At 44.5% G+C, this 24,422-nt stretch overlaps 2 protein-coding genes across 8 annotated transcripts in view; both read right to left on the bottom strand.

Annotated features, from left to right (window-relative positions):
- Nucleotides 1–10,756, bottom strand: part of LOC116987170 (solute carrier family 2, facilitated glucose transporter member 11-like) — a 42,001-nt gene extending 31,245 nt beyond the window's left edge. Inside the window, exons 1-2 of the mRNA XM_033043046.1 lie at nucleotides 10,691–10,756; nucleotides 1,114–1,212 (exon numbers count right to left, since the gene is read on the bottom strand). Coding sequence (XP_032898937.1) covers nucleotides 1,114–1,212; nucleotides 10,691–10,756 — 165 coding nt within the window. The remainder of the gene's footprint in view (nucleotides 1–1,113; nucleotides 1,213–10,690) is intronic.
- A 2,661-nt stretch (nucleotides 10,757–13,417) lies between these two features.
- Nucleotides 13,418–24,422, bottom strand: part of cit (citron rho-interacting serine/threonine kinase) — a 153,229-nt gene continuing 142,224 nt past the window's right edge. For 4 of the 7 annotated variants that reach the window (XM_033043633.1, XM_033043637.1, XM_033043635.1 and 1 more), the window contains exons 44-48: nucleotides 23,956–24,036; nucleotides 21,649–21,727; nucleotides 20,255–20,431; nucleotides 14,941–15,232; nucleotides 13,418–14,205 (exon numbers count right to left, since the gene is read on the bottom strand). In XM_033043633.1, the coding sequence (XP_032899524.1) occupies nucleotides 14,182–14,205; nucleotides 14,941–15,232; nucleotides 20,255–20,431; nucleotides 21,649–21,727; nucleotides 23,956–24,036 (653 nt within the window). In that variant the 3' untranslated portion in view covers nucleotides 13,418–14,181. Of the gene's footprint in view, nucleotides 14,206–14,940; nucleotides 15,233–18,202; nucleotides 18,470–20,254; nucleotides 20,432–21,648; nucleotides 21,728–23,955; nucleotides 24,037–24,422 lie in introns of those variants that run through there. The other 3 variants (XM_033043634.1, XM_033043639.1, XM_033043640.1) reach the window with 3 other exon arrangements.

The following is a 24,422-nucleotide window of genomic DNA, read 5'->3' as shown; positions in this document are numbered from 1 at the left end:
TAAAATAATTTGATTCACATTCATACGTGGTCATAGAGGATAAAGCACAGAAATAGGCCTTTCGGCCCGTTGAATCCACACTGACCACCAGACACCCATTTACACTCATCTCACCCATTTTATTCTCCCCTCGTTCTCATCAACACACTCATTGACACACGAGGGGTACGTTACTGTAGCCAGTTAACCGACCCACCCGCACGCCTTTGGGATATGGAAGGAACCCACATGGTCACAGTGAGAACGTGCAAACTCCACACCAACAGCACCCGAGGTCAGGATCGTCACAGGTCTCTGAAGCCGTGAGAAAGCGGCTCTACCTGCTGCATTACTGTGGTTACAGCACATTTACTGGGGGTTTTAAGTGAATGAGACAGCAGGAAAAGAGTAGGCAGCTAATCTTCTGACACTCTTGGGCTATTTAATCTTCTAATTTATTGTTCTGTCAGTCCCTAACTTCATGCTGGCAGTCGGGCCCCTCTCCTTCACATTGTAAGTGCGGCAATGTCCAAATTCAAACTCGCTGACCCAATGATCGTGTGACAACCAGTGAAGGCAGTGTTGGCCAGACCCATCGCCCATCCCACCCCCAACCCACCCCATCCCACCCAACCCCCACCCCACCCATCCCACCCAACCCCCACCCAACCCCCACCCAACACCCACCCCATCCCACCCAACACCCACCCCATCCCACCCAACCCCCACCCCACCCATCCCACCCCACCCAACCCCCACCCCACCCCACCCCCACCCCACCCACCGCACCCCCACCCAACACCCACCCCATCCTGTCCCTACCCACTCCACCCCGTCCCACCCATCCCATCCCATCCCGACCCCACCCCCACCCACCCACCCCACCCCACCCATCCCATCCCACCCTACCCTGTCCCACCCAGTCTCACCCCAAACCTGTCCCACCCACCCTATCTTGTGCCATCCCACCCAACCCCAACTCCAACCCACCCCAATCCAATCCACCCCACCCCACTCGTGGACAACAGCTATGGAGCATCTCCTGATCTGGTGCCCTGACCTGGGTAACTCAAACATCAGCAGCCTGACATCTTCAACGTGTGCAAGTGAGGTGAATGGAAAGGCAGCACTCACCATGGTGGGAGCATTAATGATGGACGTGTTATATCCAGTCTGAAACGATCCTCCAATCCCTGCAGAAAACATGGCCATCACAATGGTCAAGGAGGGCAGCTGTGAAACAAACACCGGTCTGGTTATTTCCAACATCTATGCAAGGTGATGTCCTGGACCAACCTCTGTATGTTCCAAGAATATTCTCAAAATGGTTCTCAAACAACCTACGACCGTACACCCAAGACAGACACAAAGTGCTGGAGTAACTCAGCGGGACAGGCAACATCTCTGGAGACAAGGAATGGGTGACATTCCCAGTCGAGACCCTTCTTCAGATTGAGAGTCAGGGGAGAGGGAAACTATAGATATGGAGGTTTAGTTCAGTTTAGAGATACAGCGCAGAAACAGGCCCTTCGGCCCATCGTGTCCGTGCCGACCAGGGATCACACTAACACTATCCTACAACGTGGGAGGAAACCAGAGCACCCGGAGAAAACCCACACAGTCACGGGGAGAACATACAAACTCCGTGCAGACAGCCACCGTTGTCAGGAACGAACCTGGGTCTCTGTCAGCAACTCGACCACTGCGCTGCCCACTGTGGAAGGTTGCAAAGGGAATATAAGGTGTGAAAAGTACAGATCAACACAGGTGATGATCAAGGAAATGTAGAACGGTTCATTGATGGCTATGGGGAAGGTGACAACGAGGCCTACACACACACACACTGTAAAATTAATCAGGAGGAACGTGAAATTGGTCAGAGAACGAGGGTGGGGGAATGGACGGAGAGAGAGAGGGAAAGCAAGCGTCACTTGAAGTTGGGGAAATGTGGTCTTTACACCACACTCTTCCGTGTGTCCCGGGGGTCCCAGATTCTGAACATCCTCATGCATTGAATCGTGCACAGACTACAATTCTGATGAACATTCTCGTAGAACTCTTGCTGAAATAGTAATGCAGAATTTGAAGACATTCTGAGGACATTCAGAATTCAGGGGTAATGGGGAGAAGGCAGGATAGTGGAGTTAGGAGGGAGAGATAGATCAGCCATGATTGAATGGCGGAGTACACTTGATGGGCCAAATGGCCTATATCTGCTCCTATCACTTACTTATGACATTAACATCTTGTGCTTCTCACCCAAATGTTGTCAGTTCCACTGATAATGATTGGGCAGCTCACAACCTAATGGTATCAAAATTCAATTACCTAAATTGGTACCTCAACCCTCCCTGAGATCACACCTTCCCTTGTCAACAATCCTACGAGGCATCGCTCTGCCTGAGGTGACCCGGTTGGTCCCGGTCTTTACTCCCTTCCAGCTCTTCAACCGCGAGCCCCTCCCACCCCCCAAACCCCCCCCCCCCACCTAACCCCCCACCCACCTCTCACTCCTCACCTCCGACTTTCATTCTGAAGAAGAATTCCGACCCAAAACGTCACCACTCCTTTTTTCTCCACAGATGCTGCCTGACCCGCTGAGTCACTCCAGCATTTTGTGTTTTTTTGTTTGTAAACCAAATCTGCAGTTCTTTATTAAGTGACCTGCGTGAGTTTTCACCGAGATCTTCAGTTTCCTCCCTCAAATCGAAAGACGTGCAGGTTTGCAGGTTAATTGGCTTGGTATAAATGTAAATTGTCCCTTGTGTGTGTAGGGTAGCGTTAATGTGCAGGGATCGCTGGTGCCTTGTGGACTCGGTGGGCCTGTTTCCATGCTGTATCCCTAAACTAAATTAAACTGTCACTGTCCTACACATTCGGGACAATTTACAATTCTTACCGAAGCCAATTAGCCTACAAACCTGCGCTTCTTTGGAGTGTTGGTGGAAATGGAGCACCCGGAGAAAACCCACACGGTCACGGGGAGAACATACACACTCCGTACAGACAGCACCTGTAGTCGGGATCAAACCTGGGTCTCTGGCAGTGGAAGGCAGTAAAGCCCCTGTCCCACTTAGGAAACCTGAACGGAAACCTCTGGAGACTTTGCGCCCCACCCAAGGTTTCCGTGCGGTTCCCGGAGGTTTTTGTCAGTCTCCCTACCTGCTTCCACTACCTGCAACCTCCGGCAACCACCTGCAACCTCCGGGAACCGCACGGAAACCTTGGGTGGGGCGCAAAGTCTCCAGAGGTTTCCGTTCAGGTTTCCTAAGTGGGACAGGGGCAATACTCTACTGCTGCGCCACCGTGCCACCATTAACAAACTCTTGCCACTAGGCTGTCTCAATGCTCCGGGCCAGTGCAGTGACTGAGCTGGTCAAGCTCTGTACAGATGCTTACAGACGTCACTCAGACGCTGCAAAGTTGTACGACTATCACCTCAAAGGAACTTGAAGTTTTCATGTTGTACCCGGGTTCAAGACCGCTGGGTGGAAGGTGAGGCGCGCCAAACATTTTCCACGTTAAAGAGTAAACAGAGGGTAAACAAGTCAGCTGGTGGTCAGCGAGCTGGAGAAGAGCATGACCATCTCCTGTTTAACATTTAACCAGCTCCAAGCTTGGACTTTGTCCCTGGGTCACGGGGACAAGTTTTTAGTTCAGTTTCGTTTATTGTCACCTGTACCGAGGTACAGTGAATAGCCTTTTGAGGCTGGCTATCCAGTCAGCGGAAAGACAGTACTCGATTATAATCGAGCCGCTTACAGCGTGATAAAGGAATAACGTTTAGTGCAAGGTAAAGCCAGCAAAGTCCGATCACCAATGAGCTAGAGAGTACTTCAGCACTGCTCTCTGGTGGGATGGGAAGGTGGCCATGCACTGTGGCTGCCTACATTGTCAGAGTCTGCACTATCCAGCCCAATGGTTTCTTAGCGACAGTGGCTGTAAATGGAGATGTCTCCTTGCCCTCTCTGCCCCTTGCTCCACTCCTGCTTCCAGTGATTAGCGAAACATAGAAAACAGGTGCAGGAGTAGGCCATTCGGCCCTTCGAGCCAGCATCGCCATTCAATATGATCATGGCTGATCATCCAAAATCAGTGCCCCGTTCCTGCTTTCTCCCCACATTCCTTGATTCCGTTAGCCCCAAGAGCTAAATCTAATTCTCTCTTGAAAACATAGAAACATCAGAGAGAAACATAGAGCAATACAATGTGGAAACAGGCCCTTCGGCCCAACACGCCCACACCAGCCAACAATGTCCCGGCTACCCTAGTCTCACCTGCCTGCGCTTGGTCCATAGCCCTCCAAACCTGTCCTATCCATGTACATGTCCAACTGTTTCTTAAACGATGGGATAGTCCCAGCCTCAATTACCTCCTCTGGCACCTTGTTCCATAGACCCACCACCCTTTGTGTGAAAAAGTTACCCCTCAGATTCTTCTATTAAATCTTTCCCTTTCACCTTAAACCAGTGGTTCTGAACCTTTTTGGCCCCACGACCCCATCAGACATTCTTGGTCAGTACCGTGACCCCCGAAACAAAAATTGAAGAAAAAACCAGCCCGATTTATTAAAACATGTCTGCCAATACACAGTCAATGTAACGGCTGGAATTGCTTTGCAGCCATCAGGCGATCAAAATGAGGAGGAATGCTGGACAGGCCACACCTCACGTCAGCATCGGTCACAAGCCTATTGTGTGCCTTCGCTTTCAGCGTTACCATGGTTGAGACTCCAGCCTCACAGCGAAAGGTTGAGGGAACTGGACCAATTGGGTCAGGGCCCTCTTCGAAAGAGACCTAGCCCACTCAACCTCTCCCTAAAGGGCCTGTCCCACGAGCATGCGACCTGCATGCGGCGAGCGCGACCAAACCGGAAGCGGGGGCCGCGCAGAGGTCGAGTGAGTGACGTGAAGTTCGAGCGAAGTCCGTGGGAAGTTTGCGCGTGACGTACGGCGTCATGACGCTGCGCATGCCCGTCGAGGCGGTGTGTACATCGTGGAGGCGGCTGCGGGCCAGCAGGCCGTTGCCGCGCGGAATTTTTGAACGAGGTCAGTTTTTCAGAGCCCCGCGCGGTCGGGACCAGCTCCGCACAACTCCATACGGCTCCGGTGATCGAAGTGGGACCGGCCCCGCGAGGCCGTACGGCTCAAGCGACCACGTTAGGTCGCGCTTGCCGCATGGAGTCGCATGCTCGTGGGACAGGCCCTTAAAGCTCACACCCTCCAGTCCTGGCAACATCCTTGTAAATTAATAGTGATTCATTGTAGAAACAAAGAACATGCAGATGTTGGTTAACAAAAAAAGTGCTGGAGTCAGGCAGCTTCACTGGAGAACGTGGATAGTTGATGTTTCCGGTCGGGGCCCTTCTTCATTCTGTAGACCCGTAACCTCACTTATCAATGATCGCCAGAGATGGTGCCCGACCTGCTGAGTTACTCCAGCACTTGGTGTTTAAAAAAACCTAGTTCATATGTGATAGGAGCAGAATTAGCCCGCTTGGCCCATCAAGTCTACTCCGCTGATAGACACAGAAAGCTGGAGTAATTCAGCGGGTCAGACAGCATCTCTGAAGGAAAGGAATAGGTGTCATTTCAGTACGAGACCCTTCTTCAGACTCCGCTATTCAATCAAGGAGTTGTTTCAACCAGAGCATCATTATACTTTGAAAAAAGAGGTCTGCATTTATGTATCTCCTTTCACAGCCTCTAGACTTCCCAGCACACAATTCACACCCATTGAAGCATTGCGAAGCTCAATCACCACTGCATCATTGGAGAGAAGGCAGCTCTCTACATCGCCACATTGACCAGGTATCCATGATTTGTGCTGTGTAGACTTGCTTCTTTAATAGATGAAGCTATGATGCTTACCCGAGCAGTTTATGTAACGTATTCTGTTTGTGGCAAGGCTCCGTTGTGACTAGCACAAGACGACACGTTCACACCGAGTTAGAGTTCAAGAGCAAGAGCCCGTTTATTCTGCAATCACTGCCTTTTATCTTGAAGGTCACTTGACCTCAGTCACGAGGCTCATGCACGGGTTTCTGTTACATATATCACATTACAAAGACATCACATCTCCCTCTTTACTTTAAAGACTTTACAGGCACTTGTATTTACATTATATACATATTACATTTATTACATAACGTACCAAGACATCACAGTTTAGTTTACTTTAGTTTAGAGATACAGCATGGAAACAGGCCCTTCGGCCCACCGAGTCCCCACTGACCAACAATTACCTTACGCTAGTTCTATCCTACACACTCAGGACAATTTACAGGAGCGAATTAACCCACGAACCCGCACGTCTTTGGAGTGCAGGAGGAAACTGGAGCACCTGGAGAAAACCCATGTGGTCACAGGGAGAACGTACAAACTCCGTACAGACAGGACCCGTAATCAGGATGGAACCCGGGTCTCTGGTGCTGTCAGGCAGCAGCTTTACCGCTGTGCCACCGTGCCACTCAGCAGCTAGCACGGATAGTACTGAGATTATATACAGTAAGTTCCAATGTTGTAACGAGTTGGGTGGCACAGCAATAGATTGCTGCCTAACAGCGCCAGAGACCCGGGTTCGATCCCTACTACGGGCGCTGTCTGTAGGGAGTTTGTACGTTCTCCCCGTGACCATAACATTAGAAGATATTTTTGTCAGTGGAGTTATCCATGTTTAAATATGTCTGATGCTCATTTAAGGAAAATACATCAAATGTAGTCACATGACATGAATCACACGTTGACTGAAGCACGAGGTACGAGAAATCTTTTAGGAACGAGATGAGAAAAACATTTTTTACACAGAGAGTGGTGAATCTCTGGAATTCTCTGCCACAGAAGGTAGTTGAGGCCAGTTCATTGGCTATATTTAAGAGGGAGTTAGATGTGGCCCTTGTGGCTAAAGGGATCAGGGGGTATGGAGAGAAGGCAGGTACAGGATACTGAGTTGGATGATCAGCTATGATCATATTGAATGGCGGTGCAGGCTCGAAGGGCCAAATGGCCTACTCCTGCACCTAATTTCTATGTTTCTATGTTTCTACATGGATGAAACTGTTCACAGGTTCCAAAGTTAGATAGACACTAAAGATAGACACAAAAAGCTGGAGCAACGCAGCACCTCTGGGGAAAAGGACTAGGTGGCGTTTCGGGTCGAGACCCTTCTGCAGACTGAGAGTCAGGGGAGAGGGAAGCGAGGATACACTGACGATCATTGTAGAGTGATATAGAACAAATGAAGGAAGGATGTGCAAAAACATAACGATGATGAAGGAAAGGTGGAGCCCACAATGGTCCATTGTTGGCTGTGGGGTAGGAGATAACGAATTATGCAGACAGTGAAACTCAACAGGACGACAGCGAAACTAGCAGAATGACTAGGGTTGGTGAGGGATGGAGAGAGGGGGCTACCTGACATTAGAGAAACCAATACTCATATCACTGGGTTGTAAGCTGGCCAAGCGAGGTGAAATCTTTATATCACCGTCTATATCACACGTTCTGACTTTTCCCTTTCCCCTGACTCTCAGTCTGAAGAAATGGTCTCGACCGGAAACGTGCTCCAGAGATGCTGCCTGACCCGCTGAGTTACTCCAGCGTTTTGTGCCTATCTTTGGTTTAAACCTGCATCGGCAGTTCCTTCCAACACATTTACAAGTTCACAAGTTATAGGAGTAGAATTCGGCCCATCGCATTTACTCGTCCATTCAATTATGGCTGATCTCCATTTTCCTGCCTCTCCCCATAACCCTCAACACCCATTCTAATCAAGAATGTGTCTATCTCTGCCTTAAAAATATTCACTGACTTGGCCTCCACAGCCCTCTGTGGCAATGAGTTCCACAGATTAACTATCCTCTGACTAAAGAAGTTCCTCTTCACCTCCCTTCTAAAAGAGCGCCCCTTAATTCTGAGGCTGTGACCTCTAGTCCTAGACTCTCCCACCAGTGGAAACATCCTCTCCACATCCTTTGCACGTAGGCACAAATGACATTGGGAAGAAGAAGGTTCTGCAATGTAAATTCAGAGAGTTAGGAAGACTGAAAAGCAGGACTTCTAAGGAGGTTATCTCTGGATTGCTTCCAGTACCTTGTGCTACTGAGGACAGGAACAGGGAGATGGGGGATATGAATGTGTGGCTGAAGGGCTGGTGCAGGGAGCAAGGATTTAGATTTATAGACCACTAGGATCTCTTCTGGGGTAGGGGTGACCTGTACAAAAGGGACGGGTTACACCTTAACTGGAGAAACATTCTGGCAGGCAAGTTTGCTAGGGCTACACGTGTGGGTTGAAACTAAATAGTGGGGGGGATGGAATGACAAATTGGGAGTATAAAGATGGAGTTGAAGGGGAAGTGAGTACAGGAAAAGTTACAAAAGATTCCAGAATTAATGGGAAGGAAAGTTCGAGAAGGGATAAGAGAGTAAAGTCAAGGCCAAGGTGCGAGCGGTGCGGGAGGTGAATACCGAGGTCAAAGTGTTGTATATGAATGCGCGAAGTATAAGAAATAAAGTGGACGAGCTTGAGGCTCAGTTAGAAATTGGCAAGTATGATGTTGTGGGAATTACAGAGACATGGCTGCAAGAGGGCCAGGGCTGGGAACTGAATATTCAAGGATATAACTCCTATCAAAAAGACAGACAGATGGGCAGAGGGGGTGGGGTAGCTCTGTTGGTGAGGAATGAAATTCAGTCCCTTGCAAGGGGTGACATTGAAACAGGAGATGTGGTCAGTATGGATAGAACTAAGGAATTGTAATGGTAAAAAGACCCTAATGGGACTTATCTACAGGCCCCCAAACAGTAGCCTGAATATAGGGTGCAAGTTGAATCAGGAGTTAAAAAGGTAATGCCACGGTTGTTATGGAAGATTTCAACATGCAGGTAGACTGGGAAAATCAGGTTTGCACTGGGCTCCAAGAAAAAAGAGAAAATGCAGAGAATTGTGGACGCAGCCCAGACCATCACACAAACCGACCTCCCTTCTATTGACTCCTTACACACCACTTTGCCTCGCAACGGCCACCAGCATAATCAAGGAAGAGTCTCACCCAGGCACATCCCTCTTCACCCCTCTCCCATCAGGCAAGAGGTGTAGATGTGCGAAAATGCACACCTCCAGAATCAGGGATAGTTTCTTCACAGCTGTTATCAGGCAACTGATCTACCATCTACCTCATTGGAGACCCTCAGACTATCTTTAATCGATTTGACCGGACTTTATCTTGCACTATTCCATTACTTGCATTACATTATTCCCTTTATCATACATTTGCACACTGTGGACTGCTTGATTGTGATCATGTCTGCTCTTTACGCTGACTGGATAACATATACCAAAAAGCTTTTCACTGTACCTTAGTACACGTGACAATAAACTAAACTTTAAAAAAAAACTAAGACTGTCTAGTCAAGTCAAGTTTATTCGTCACATACACATACGAGATGTGCAGTGAAATGAAAAGTGGCAATGCTCGCGGACTTTTGTGCAAAAAGACAAACAAACAACCAAACAAACACAATCACATATTCTTTTACATTTTAAATATTGTGGGCGGAAGGAAAAACGTTCAGTAAAGGTAGTCCCTGGTGAGATAGGAGTTTACAGTCCGAATGGCCTCTGGGAAGAAACTCCTTCTCAGCCTCTCCGTTCTCACAGCATGGCAACGGAGGCGTTTGCCTGACCGTAGCAGCTGGAACAGTCCGTTGCTGGGGTGGAAGGGGTCTCCCATGATTTTATTGGCTCTGGAGTTGCACCTCCTGATGTATAGTTCCTGCAGGGGGGCGAGTGAAGTTTCCACAGTGTGTTCGGCCGAACGCACTACTCTCTGCTTCTTGTCATGGGCAGAGCAATTCCCAAACCAGATGGTAATATTTCCGGACAAGATGCTTTCCACCGCCGCTGAGTAGATCTACATGTGGTTTCAAAAAACTTTCTTAGATACCTGGATAAACTTAAATCCTGTCCCATCTAATCCCATTACCACCAAGGCATGCTCAAGTCAATGTTCGGGTTATTCAAATCCCTTATGATCACAACTCCATAATTCCTGCACCAAGCTGTGCTTTCTTTATAATATTTTCTCCTCTAATTTCTGCTAACTATTGGGGAGGCCTACAGTATAATCCCCTCAAAGTGGCGCAGCGGTAGAGTTGCTGCCTTACAGTCTCGGGTTCGATCCTGACCTCAGCCAGCGCCTGCCTGCCTACCTTGCACCGCTGCTCTTTACACCGCGGCAAGAGACGCTGTACTTCCATTCCTACAGCTGCTGCAATCCGCCCCTGCGCTTCTTCATTTTATCAGGCGCCCGATATCACGAAGCGATCTAACTTCGATCTTTATTGGACGGGAAAAAAACCCATCCAGCTCAATTTATTCGCGTCCGGGACCTTTTTTTAAGGAAAAGAATCGCTCCATTCATTACTCTACGCAAGGACACTTAATTTCATCAGGAACTGGGAGACATGAGCTAAAAGTCGGATGAAATATTAAAATTTCTGTCCTACTGCCAACCACTTCATGGGCTTTAACTGTCCAGTATTTTTGTGTCTATCTTAGGTGTAAACCAGCATCTGTAGTTGCTTCCTGCACGTTTAACGGGCTTTGATTGTTAGTGCAATTAGACATTAACCACCAGCTACCGTGGCCAGTTGCTCTCTCTATGTGAATGCACTGGTACAAATATATTGGCCGCTTCCCTCCCCACATACCTTTATGTCGCGGAGATTCTCAGCACTTTCTGGAGAGTCCATCTCCGAAGAGAATGTTCTGTACATCACGAGCGTAACCGGTTTACATTGATGCTCCTGAACTTTTGATCTGAACTTGGCCGCGGAAAAAAACCCCACCCTGGGTTCCACTAATTGGCGGAAGCTGACTTTTGCCACATAATAATACGTAGCGATTAAGAATCAACTCTGTCCTCGACTGGAATTTTTTTGGGGGGGGGGAAATTACCATATTGTGTGCTCTCTGTTGGATAATGCTCCCGTTAACAAAAAGCTTTTTCACAGCAGGGTGCGCGCTATACTGGTCATGCCTCACGGCCACTGAGAACAGTTCGATCTATAGTGCACTCCATCATATTTTGGACAAAGGTAGCAATGTTACAACATTTTGAGATTTTAAAAATCAAGCCTGTATTTTATCCCATCAGATAAAGCATAAAAATAAGTTTAATTTGACACCTAATTCATTTTCATATCTTCAGTATTAAAAAAGTTAGGCCATTTTCATACTCGGAAATTAGCATCTTGTTCCCTATTGCTTTTCCATTAACTCAAAAGCTGTGATCAAGGACAGTCAAAAGCCCATAACTTTCTTAAAAATTATGAGAACTGAATGAAATTTTCAGTTATTATAGATTGAAGCACTCTGAAACAAATATGAAACAATCTTACTTGGATGACCTGAAATTAAAGCATATAATTTACCTAATTGTAGCTAATTACATAATTCAATTACTGGATCTAAACATCTATCAATTTCTTAAGAAAAGGTTAACATTTTTAAATAGCCTAAGTGTCCAAATAACATTCACATAAGAATTCACAATATAACATGATTTTTAAATCTCATTGTCATTAATTTATACGCCAATTGTGTTTAATTCCCGTAAATTAATGGCCATTTAAATCATCTTGCGAGTGGGATTTTGTGAAATGCGATCGTTTGGAACGTTGCGGTTGCGGTAAATTTAAACCCCATATCGGCAGGAAAAATACTGCCGGTTCGTATGGGTCCTAAGTCACCTTTTCGCAACGTAAAATTTTGATTAAAGGCATCCTAAGAAGCACGTTTATATGTAAAATAAATGGCTTTCCTTTATCTGTCCCGTACGTGAGATCCGTCCCCGTTGTCGGTGTTGACGGCTTTAGAAGTTGATTTTAAAATTACTCCAGCAATTAAAATATCCAGTGCAGTTTAAAAAAACGTAATAAAACCGATGTTGGAGCGATTATTCTTCAGCAGCTAAACAGCCTGACATAAATCGATTTCATCAGGCTGGCAAAAAAACGCATTTTAAACCCGCCCCCCTCTCAAAGGTGCCAAAGTCACGCACACGGGCAGTGGCAGAACTGCAGCGCCGCTGAAGGTAAGTTTTGTATAGTACCTAACAAAGGCCCATCATTTATTTATTTGCCTCTATTATACTCCACAATTTGAGATTTGTAATAGAATAAAATCACATATGGTTAAAGTGCACATTGTCAGATTTTATTAAAGGCCATGTTTATACATTTTGGTTTCACCATGTAGAAATTACAGCAGTGTTTATACATAGTTCCCCCCATTTCAGGGCACCATAATGTTTTGGACACATGGCTTCACAGGTGTTTGTAATTGCTCAGGTGTGTTTAATTGCCTCCTTAATGCAGGTATAAGAGAGCTCTCAGAACTTAGTCTTTCCATCACTTTTGGAAACTTTTATTGCTGTTTATCAACATGAGGACCAAAGTTGTGCCAATAAAAGTCAAAGAAGCCATTATGAGACTGAGAAACTAGAATAAAACTGTTAGAGACATCATCAGCCAAACCTTAGGCTTACCAAAATCAACTGTTTGGAACATCATTAAGAAGAAAGAGAGCACTGGTGAGCTTACTAATAGCAAAGGGACAGGCAGTCCAAGGAAGACCTCCACAACTGATGACAGAGGAATTCTCTCTGTAATAAAGAAAAATCCCCAAACACCTGTCCGACAGATCAGAAACACTCTTCAGGAGTCTGGTGTGAATTGTCAATGACCACTGTCCACAGAAGACTTCATGAACAGAAATACAGAGGTTACACTGCAAGATGCAAACCACTGGTAAGCTGCAAAAATAGGATGGCCAGGTTACAGTTTGCAGTTTTTCAAAGCTAAAAAATGGTCAATTCTTGAGTGGCCAAGTCAATCACCCAAACTGAACCCAATTGAGCATACCTTTTAAATGCTGAAGAGAAAACTGAAGTGGACTAGCACCCAAAAAGTTAAAGATGGCTACAATACAGGCTTGGCAGAGCATCATTGGAGAAGACACCCAGCAACTGGTGATGTCCATGAATCGCAGACTTCAAGCAGTCATTGCATGCAAAGGATATGCAACAAAATACGAAACATGACTACTTTCATTTACATGACATTGCTGTGCCCCAAACATTATGGTGCCCTAAAATGGGGGGACTGTGTATAAACACAGCTGTAATTTCTACATGGTGAAACCAAAATGTGTAAAAATGGCCTTTATTAAAATCGGCCAATGTGATCCACATGTGATTTTTTTTCTATTACAAATTGTGGAGTACAGAGGCAAAGAAATAAACGATGGGTCTTTGTCCCAAACATTATGGAAGGCACCCTAGGATCTCAGATTTTGAACAGAGCTGGGTTCATACAGTAACTTATGCTATTTGCGTGTCTGTCGTGAGGATAAAATAAAACCAGACAATTTCTATGTAAAGATATGTAAATTGATGTTAAATTTATTTAAGCATTTTCATGGAAAATGAGTCACCAGAAATGCGACTCAAATTTTATTCTCGTGAGTCGCATATTCACAGAAAGCGGTACAAAGAGAAAAATACAGGAATATCACAAAAGTAGGAACACTTCAAAACTGGCGATGTTCGACGCAGGTCATTGAAACAATATACAAAAATCTGCCGTAAACTGTGTTTGAATGAAGGTCTGTACATTAGGGCAAAGCAGCAGTGCAAGACAGCAGAGAATAAAGATTAAATCGCCACGGGCTATAGATTGTTACAAAATATATAAAGTTCTGCTGCAATTCCACGTTCAGTTCCTCTTCATAACCTTTGTATAAAATTTAAGTAACGAACTGTGCGCAGTTAATAACCAATACATCTCTGGTTCAAACTAGCATATCCTTTGACTATCTACACAATCTTCACTGGGGAAAAAATTAAAAGAATCTGCAAGATGAACAATCTTGAAAAATGCAATGAATTTTCTCCAGTTTTGTACAATTAATTTTGCACCCACAAATCTTACCCCCACAAATGAATGCACAAATCACATTCCCTTTCGTCAATCTTAGATTGCGAGCAGCATTTAGATTATAATTAATGCCCCACCCTCCCATTCCCTTTGTGACGAAAGCAAATAAATGTGCGACGTTTTAATTTCCTTAGCCCGAGAGGCATCTCCTTCTGTTGGAAAAGTGGATGCACATGCCTCTTCATCTGGAAGACATCGGTGGCTCATACAGCAGACTGGTCCCAGGGCTGTTAAATACAAACAGTTTAGTGTTAATGCCCAAGGATAGACACACAGTGCTGGAGTAACTCAGCCAATCAGGCAGCTTCTCTGGAGGAAAAGGACCTTTCTGCCCTCGGCCTCCTCCACTGCCAGAATGAGGCCACACGCAAATTGGAGAAACAGCACCTTGTATTTTGCTTGGGTAGCTCACAACCCAATGAACATTGAATTCTCTAATTTTAAGTAACTTCTACCAACACTTTCCCATCCCTCCGTCCCCGCCCCTAACTCCAGGCTTGAGTCGAAGAAGGGTTCCAACCTGAAACCTCACCTATTTCTCTAGGTGGGCCAATAGTTGGCTAGGGGAGGTGTGATCTCAAGAGGGTTACAATGTGGTGAATTATGGAACTGGTTAAACTACTTGGGTGAAGGGAGGAGGAGAGGGGAGTGTTCGTGGCAGTTATTTAAAATAAGAGAATTCAAATCGTACCGTCGGATTGTACCCAAGCAAATTATGAGATGTTGTTCCTCCAATTTGCATGTGGCCCTGGAGGAAGGCCTGGGACAGAAAAGTCAGTGTGGGAATGTGAAGGGGAGTTAAAATGGTTGGCAACCGGGAGATGTCAAAACAGGAATGGGAAGGGGAGTTGTCAGTATGGGAATGGGAGTTAATGCCAATCGCAATGTAGGTAAGACTAAGAAGAATTAATATATGGATATGATTAGGTAATCTTAAATTCCAACCAATATTTGGAAGGTACCTTTGTAACTGGAGCTCTTGTGGACCCTGCTGGTAACCGCATGCCACCTCCTCTGCCCTCGTCCAACATTCTTCCTGGTGACCTCTCCCTGCCGCTGTCCAGAGGTCTGCCTGGAGACTTCTCCCTCTCCAAGGCTCGCCGTGGCGATTTGTCCCTTCTCGTCTCTTGCCTCCCTTCTCTGTACCTCACCGACCTGTTCAAATCCTGTGGCGAATTTTCTCTTGGGCAAGGCGCCAACTTCTTTGACATGTGCTCATTGTAGGAGGGAAGTCCTCGCTTGTTCGGACTGCTGCTGGCCACATGGAAGGGAAAAGAGAATTGCTCAGGCATTTAAACTAGTTAGTTTTAACAACATGGCATTGAGAGTATTTACACCATTAGATCCCCCTTTTCAAACCTTTGACTTCTCTGCGACCCCATAGCTAGAAGAAAAGGTGACTAAAGCCCAAATCAATTTCAGTAAAACTGTCACTTCACTTTCACGATCAATGGCATCAATGTTGAGACTCGTCATGAGATGCTGCCTGACCAACTAAGTTAGTCCAGCACATTGTAGGAAGTCGTGATGCAGCTTCATATGATTTTGATAAGCCACATTGGAGTAATGCGTACAGTGCTCGTTGCAGGAAGGTTGCAATTACGGGAAGGGTGTTGAGGCTTTGGACAAGACGCAGAGGTGGTTTATCAGAGTGATGCCTGGATTAGTAGGTATTAACCACAGGGAGAGGTCGGACAGACTTGGATTGTTTTCTCTGGAACGCTGGAGGTTGTGGGGAGACCTGATAGAACTATATAAAATGATGAAAGGCACAGATAGTGTAGGCAGTCAGACCTGATTCCCAGGATGGAATAATCAAAAGCAAGAGGACATAGCCTTCAGGTGATGTGCGGGACAGGTATTTTTTTTAAACACAGAGGGGGAACACATTTTAACACATGAAGGGGAAGCCTGATCAGGAACTAAAAAGGAAACTATGGAAGCAGAGGGCTGGTGGAGACGATGGTATGAGTATATCAACAAAGAATGCCGCAATGGCAATAACAAATAGAATAAAATTAGATCAAGAGATGGCATTTGAAGAATTGACAGCCTTCATGCAGAAGTATCGCCTGCACTAGATTTATCTGAGATTATGGAGGAAGTTGTGAGCAGGATCTTCCACTCCTTGTTGCAGTTAGATGGATGATGCTAGGACATTGGGCTGTTGGGAATGTTGGGCTGGATAATCCAACCCTCGTTCCTGCAGTGCCTAGGAGAACTGCTGAGGTCTACCTTTGGTGTACAGATTGGTGGCGGGGCTTGCCAATGGCCGAGTTGGACAGCTTTGGCTTGCTGATGAGCACAGTCTCGTGCCCCGCCACCAGACCACTGCAAACTCTATCTTTTACGTTGGCGGGCAGCCTCCATCACTTAGCGATCCTGTTGATTTTGTTTGGGGTGAAACGGGACAGCTGAATAGTGGGAGGTCTCTGACATTTTATCCATGGTATTGATTCCCTTGGAAACAAAGTGATATAATCAGTACATGTGCGAGTTGGGCAAGTCACTTCCCCCATTCACTGATCAATACTGAGTGCTGCAGGGGGGGGCAAGCAATTGACCTTCAGTACAATGTTCTAATATAGTGATCATTGTTCTCTGCAGGAACTCTTGACATGTGCTTGAAAAAGGTTCCATTTAACCATTTTACTCAAAGAACGAGGAAGACTTTATATTAACGAACTTTCTGAAGAGGGGTTTTGACCCGACATGTCACCTATGGCTTTGCACCAGTGATGCTGTCTGACCCGCTGAGTTACTCTAGCATTTTGTGTCTATCTTTGGTGTACTCCAGCATCAGCTGGTCCTTCCCACACATTACATTTATTGCAGATGTAATAACAATATTTAACATTTAGAGACAGACAAGCCTCTGGTTTAGAGGCAGCATTCTTGCCTTACAGTCAGAAGGTGCACAGTTCAAAGCCCCACCAGACAATCCTTGCAAAAGGAGCTCCATTTCTGAATCCTGCATTGTCATGCTGTTGTAACCTGTATCTGATGGATGTGGGTGACACTCAACCACATCATATGGATTGTGGGCATACATAAAACTAAAACTTCTGTTGATCTGAGACAACGAAGGTGAGGAGAATTCATGTGGTGCTTGTCACACTATTAATTAGCCCATTCCCCTTCACTATTCTTTAAAGAAAAATCACAGTGGCACGAAACACCAATCAACAACACCAGCCATTTGCACAGACGTTGCTTGTCTGTACAGAACATATATGCTATTATACATATATATGTAGATGTTACATATATTCTACATATTATTCACATCCTCATGGGATTCCAAAGAATTAGAGTGAATCAAATACTGGGAAATAAAGTCATTATTGTTTGTTAATCAATCTGTTGGTTGAATGATGCCAAACTAATGTTTCAGGGCTCTATGGAAGTTGAAAATGTCAGAACATTAACAGAATACGAACAAATTCACTAACGAATAGTGAAAGGCTTGGATAGAGTGGACGTGGAGAGGATGTTTCCACTAGTGGGAGAATCTAGGACTAGAGGTCATAGCTGCAGAATTAAAGGATGTTCCTTTAGGAAGGAGATGAAGAGGAGTTTCTTTAGTCAGAGAGTGGAAAATCTGTGGAATTCTTTGCCACGGAAGGCTGTGGAGGCCAAGTCAATGGATATTTTTTACGGCAGTGATAGATAGATTCTTGATAGATAGATTCCCATTCAATAAAATTACCATCACTTGACTATCTTTAACTTCATTTGAATCCATCTTTAAGGCAGAGGCAGAAAGAGTCTTGATTAGTACGGGTGTCAGGGGTTATGGGGAGAAGGGGAAGGTAGGAGAATTGGGTTAGGAGGGAGAGATAGATCAGCCATGATTGAATGGCAGAGCAAACTTGATGGGCTGAATGGCCTAATTCTGCTCCTATCACATGACCCTGTAATACCATGCTCCTCTTGGTACAGAATATCGGCGCCTGCATGTGTAAATATGCAAAACATATTTCACTGAGCAGTTGAATGTGACAAGGAAAGCACCGTTGAACCATTGAATTACATTCAAATGGAAACACAGAACATTATACTCTGACAGACAACACCTCCAACAGTGTGGCACTCCCTCAATTGTACAATTTAGACTCTGGTCAATTCCTGTGGTAAGGCTTGAATCCACATCTTTTTCAGAGAAGATCTCACATTGTGATGCAAACATAGATCTTGTAGTCTCCAATGTAAACAGATTAGAGGTGGGGAGAAAAAGGTTTGACTGGGAAATCAGCCCTCGGGAACCCATCATTATACAAACAAATAAGCAAAGTAGAGTATAATGAAGAAAACACTGAGCGCCACATGTCATTGGGATTGGCACTAACGCACACATTATGATGGTGGATGGTGCGAGACAACTGCAGGCACATATATGCCAAGGACACGCTTTCACACAAAGAAGCAGTTACTGCCTTGTGCACTCACGTTGCTGCTTGTTGAACGGGATCCATGTTGTGAGAAGGGGACCTAGAAGAGAAAGAGAATATGCGCTGCACATATCTCAGATACTGCTACAGTCATTAGAGATAGATAGAGATAGAGAAAGAACATGCTCGGGATCTTTTTGCAGTAATTGGATCAGCCTAGGTCAACTCGGTCTCAGAAACTGATCACAGCCCCGGCCCGAACGGAAGAAAAGCAGGAAAACTAACAACCCCAAGATTCCTCCCACTCCAAAGACGTAAAGGTTTGTAGGCTATTTGGCTTGGCATAGTTGTAAATTGTCCGTAGTGTGTGCAAGATAGTGATAGTGTGCGGGGATTGCTGGTCGGCGCGGACTCGCTAGGCTGAAGGGCTGATGGCTGGTGATACAACTGCTGATGGTAGTAGCATATTGAATTCTGAAGTCTATAAACACATCCCATCTGCTCGTTCAAACAAATGCCTCAATTGGCCGGCGGTTCATTCTACAGCAAGACAATGACCCCAAACATACTGCTAAAGCAACAAACTAGTTTTTCAAAGCTAATAAATGGTCAATTCTTGAGTCAATCACCTGATCTGAACCCAATTGAGCATGCCTTTTATATGCTGAAGAGAAAACTGATGGGGACTAGCACCCAAAACAAGTGTAAGCTAAAGATGGCTGCAATACAGGCCTGGCAGAGCATCATCGGAGAAGACACCCAGCAACTGTTGATGTCCATGAATCACAGACTTCAAGCAGTCATTGCATGCAAAGGATATGCAACAAAATACTAAACATGACTACTTTCATTTGCATGACATTGCTGTGTCCCAAATATTATTTTGTCCTGAAATGGGGTGACTATGTATAAACACTGATGTAATTTCTACAAATTGTGAAACCAAAAATTATAAAAATACCCTTTATAAAAATCTGACAATGTGCACTTTAACCACGTGATTTTTTTCTATTACAAATCTCAAATTGTGGAGTACAGAGGCAAATAAATAAATGGTGGGTCTTTGTCCCAAACATTATGGAGGGCACTGTGGATAAAAATGCACATCAGCATTATTACTTATTATTTATCTTTCTGACAAGCGAAGCGTGTGATTTTGTACCTTCACACTGAATATGCACAGTGAATATTTGATTAATTAGCAGCCAAGGTCAACCATAAATCAACGACATAAACCAAGGAAGATTGCTCGAGTTTTCTTGTTTGCTTCAGTTTTCTGGTACACTAGGAAAGGTGGATAGATTGCACCTGATCTGGAATTGGAGGAACGGACAGTCAAATTGCATCTATTTTAGTGCAGGACGATTAAAGGAGATAAACTAAGAGTTTATCACAAATGCTGTGATTTTAGTTTAGTTTAGAGACACGACATGGAAACAGATCCTTTGTGCACTAGTTCAATGTTATCCCAGTTTCGCATCCTACACACTAGGGGCAATTTGCAGAAACCAATTGACCTACAAACCTGTACGTCTTTGGAGTTGGGAGGAAATCGGAGATCCCGGAGAAAACACACATGGTCAAGGGGAGAACATACAAACTCCATATAGGCGACAACCGTAGTCTGGATTGAACCCGGGTCTCTGACGTTGTAAGGCAGCAAATCTTCAGCAACCATGCCACATTTAATATCTAATTCCAAACCCAGATTTCAGCATGCAGCTCCAAACAGGAATGGCATAGGTCCCACTGGAGTGCGTGAAATGGTGTACAAAAGACCATTAACATCACTAAAAAGCTGTTGATGCTTAACCCAGTACACATTTAGCAACTCAAAAGAGGACAAACTCTACTTTCTAAGCAGATGGATTAACGGCTTATTTACCTGCGGCTGGAGATTGCACTTTGCACGTCATTGCTCGCCTCCTTCACCAAGTTGCCTTTACAGCAGATGATTCGCTGTTTATTCTGATAGGACGAGGCTAAGTAAATGGCTCCAGATGACATTGCAGGGCCGAGATACCTGGGATTCGGGATGTCCAGGTGAGCATGACTCAAAACGCTGCCAATAAAGGATTAGATGAATGTTAACTTGTTGAACATGGTTTCATGGAAATGTGCCGTTCAGTTTAGTTTATTGTCACGTGTACCGAGGTACAGTGAAAAGCTTTTGTTGCGTGCTATCCAGTCAGTGGAAAGACAATACATGGTTACAATCGAGCCATTTACAGTGAATAGATACATGATAAGGGAATAACGTTTAGTGCAAGGTAAAGCCAGCAAAGTCCGATCAAGGGTAGTCCGAAGGTCGCCGAAGAAATAGATTGGTAATTAGATTCAGAATTTGTAATTAGAGAGCTTGCCAAAAGTCTGATCTGCTATTCCAATGAATTGTTAGTCTGATCATGCAAAACTCAGCATAAAGATTGCATGCAATACCTATGTTTCCCAACCCACTAAATTATTTTTCATTTCTTTGTGTGAAGATTGTGGAGACAGTAACTATGCATTAATCGTGCTACCCATTAATTGAATTGTTTAAGTCCTTTCCTGAGTGCACTAAGAGCTAGCCATGTTCGTTGGAATTGTGTCTATGAGCCCTGCCTAGTCAACCCCTCTGCCTCAGTTTCTCCTCATTCCATTCCTCCACCACAGTGCCGGTACAATTTCATAAGTTCATAAGTCATTAGAGCAGAATTAAGTCACTCGACCCATCGAGTCTGCTCCGTCATTTAATAATGGCTGATCTATCTTTCCCTCTCGACCCCATTCTCCTGCCTTCGTCCCACAACCCTGACACCCGTACTAATCAAGAACCTGTCAATCATCACTTTAAAAATACCCAATGTCTTGGCCTGCGCAGCAATGAATTCCACAGATTCACTGCCCTCTGACTAAAGAAATTCCTCCTTATCATCTTTCTAAAGGTACCTCTTTTTTATTATGAGGCTGTTCCCTCTGGTTCTAGACTCTCCCATTAGTTTAACTACTCCCCCTGACAAATACGCCAACAAGAGCGGCCATAACTGCACCATCCAAAGTCAGTCTGAAGAGGACCCAAACCGAAACGTCACCAATCCAGATTCTCCAGAGGTGCTACCTAACACACAAAGTAACTCCAGCAATTTGTGTCCTTTCACAGTCTAATTCCCTCACTAACATTCCCTTCTTAAATATCTCTGCCTCACTTTTCTTCTTCACATTCCTTCGAACTGTATGCTCATGTTTATCTTGTCATAATAACTCCGTACATGGGAAACTAGTAGATCCAAGACTTACCTGACTGTGTTATGACCCTGGATCTCAATAACCTCCAGAGAGTTGAAGTGAGTTACAAATAGGTACGGCTCTCTATAAACTGAAACAATCACAAATAAAACACAAATTGAAAATTAAGCTCACAAGCAGGTTAGCAGAATGATGATCCTGAAATCACATGTATTTTGGTGTGAAATTTTGGATTATCACCATTACATAACTAATTTCTGACAACTATCAATCTATATATAAATTTGCATCCAATAGCTTTGAATTCCTTCTCTCCAGAGATGCTGCCTGTCCTGTTGTTACTCCAGCATTTTGTGTCTAGCTTTGAATGCTTATTGGATACAGACTGCGATGTTTATACAACAGTGCATGCAATTACTATTAACTATGGGGTAAAACTGATAGTTATATATCTTCATATAACAATTATTTTTACTTTATAACTTGATTACCTATTTACATAGCAAATATTTAAATCTGGCTACAAAGCGTGGCATCTTGAGCATGTTACTGTACAGCAGTGAAGCTTGGATGACTTATCTACATCAGGAACAGAAATTGAACTATTTTCATTGCTGCTGTCTTCATCGCATCCTAGGAGTCTGGGGACAGGACAAAATCACCAATGAATCCGTCCTCTTCCTGACCAACATGCCCAGCATCCTTGCGATCCTCAAGCAGGAGCATCACTGCTGGCTTGGACATGTACACAAGATGAAAAATGGACGCATCCCGAAAGATGTGCGCCAAGGGGAGATCGCCAATGCAATCTCCCTTTATAATGGAAGATAAGAGGGAAACTATAACAGACCTGCTTCTATTTTAATTACATGTTTGAGGTCAAACAAGTAACCTACTCCAGAAAGATGGGGTAGTGATTTATAATAAATTAATAAAACTATGATACCCAGTATTTCAGACCTTTAATTGGTCTGGATCAGATTTATTTTTAAGCAAAATAAAATTTATTCAGAATCAAAAATATATTCAAAACAAGAACTGTGCAAAAATTCTTCCGACGTTCTCAGCAGCGATACATACATTCATTAGCGTTTTATATGGAAGTTTTCACAGAAATATCATTATACCTGGCACCCTTGCCACTCATGTGGCCCCCAGGGATGATATCCCTTCCCTTGTTTGAGGGGCGTCTCCACCGCGCCCTGTCCCCCATGTCCAGCAACAAAGGTTCCCCAGACTGTGGTCCTCCCCCACAGAGCCTTGGCGTTGGCTGCACTGAGCTTCAGCGTGTCCCTCAGCACGTACTCCTGCAGTCTGGAGTGGGCGAGTCAGCACCATTTTTAAGGCAGAGATTGACAGATTCTTGATTAGTATGGGTGTCAGCATTTATGGGGAAAAGAATGGGGTTGAGAGGGAAAGATAGATCAGCCATGATTGAATGGTGGAGTAGACCTTTTGGGCCGCCGAATTGCCTAATTCTGCTCCTATAGCTTATGAATAAACTTCAGAAGTACTTCACTGGGTGTAATGTATTTTGGGATGTCTACAAAACTGTAACTCCTTCATTTAATCTGACAGCTATAAGGAGGAAATAGGGTATCAGATTGTGCAGGCTGCCTGCATTCATAGCCACTGGGCCTTCCCTCCATCCTTGTAAATATCTGGGTCATGCAGTCTGAAGCCCAGAAACAGGTCATTTGGCCAATGGTAGTTCCATGTTTAATGCTCTAATTGCGCTGTAATCAATCCTGTCAGTATATCCTTCATGTGTTTACGAGGAAGCTAAATAAACAAATTTGTATTATTCCCACGCAGCAATTCCACAAACCACTCTCAGCAAAGACATTTCAGCTGGATTCCTTTTCTATTATTAACACCAACCCTTTCCCAGTGATTCCTAATTTTGGTCTCCTTGACAATCGGTGCCATCTCCTTTACGCCTACCTTATGAAATAAAGCTTCATCCTGTTGTTTTTCCTGAGCCTTTTAGCTTCAGAGTTCAGTTATATTACAGATTTCTTGTGAATTTATACCAGTGGTTCTGAATCCTTTCATAATATGGAGAGCTGTAACATGCACAGAACTCTATGTGTGGTTCAGCCTGTGGTTCAATGCACTGTAATTATTAGCCTGTTCTGCATATTTATTAACTTGAATTGTATTACAATCTTCTTTATAATTTATAATTATCGCAATTTTAAATTGGAAGCAAATTTTAAAAGGATGCGTACATCCAATTTTCAAGTCAAAACCATTATAGTAAAATCAGACTAACCTTTGAATGCCTCCAATTTATGGAAATCTGTTCCAACAAAATTGAATGCAGAAATGCAAAAAGATGCTGTAGGCTGTACTTACCAAATGCCAAGGGCAAACGTTTCCACTTCAAGTCGTCAGTGCGACTACGTCTTCCGTACGAATCAACAATAACTCCAAATTCTGTTGCAGCCAAAGATAAAAAAAAATAACGTCAAAAATGATGAAATTGTCCCGTGATGCTGTTAAAGGCAGGCAGTAGAATATAAGAAACATTAGACCTCAGATGAAACAGAATACCACATTATGTTCATGCCTATCTATAGCCTTAACAAATGTTGATTATTCAGATGTATCACCAAGTAAACTGACATCTTGGAAAGTCAACAGAAGACTCAAAGTGCTCCAGTAACTCAGCGGGCCAAGGAGCGTATTTGGAGAACATGGATAGGTGAAACGTCACCTACCCTTGTTCTCCAGATGCTGCCTGACTTGCTGAGTTTTTCCAGCACTTTGCATTATATTTTTGTAAACCAGCATCTGCAGATCCTTGTGTCCCCGTGTTGAAC

The sequence above is a fragment of the Amblyraja radiata genome, chromosome 25 (assembly GCF_010909765.2).
Source record: "Amblyraja radiata isolate CabotCenter1 chromosome 25, sAmbRad1.1.pri, whole genome shotgun sequence".
NCBI classification, from domain to species: Eukaryota; Metazoa; Chordata; class Chondrichthyes; order Rajiformes; family Rajidae; genus Amblyraja; species Amblyraja radiata.
Note: the sequence above shows the minus strand (reverse complement) of the source record. Positions and strands in the feature narration are given on the sequence as shown.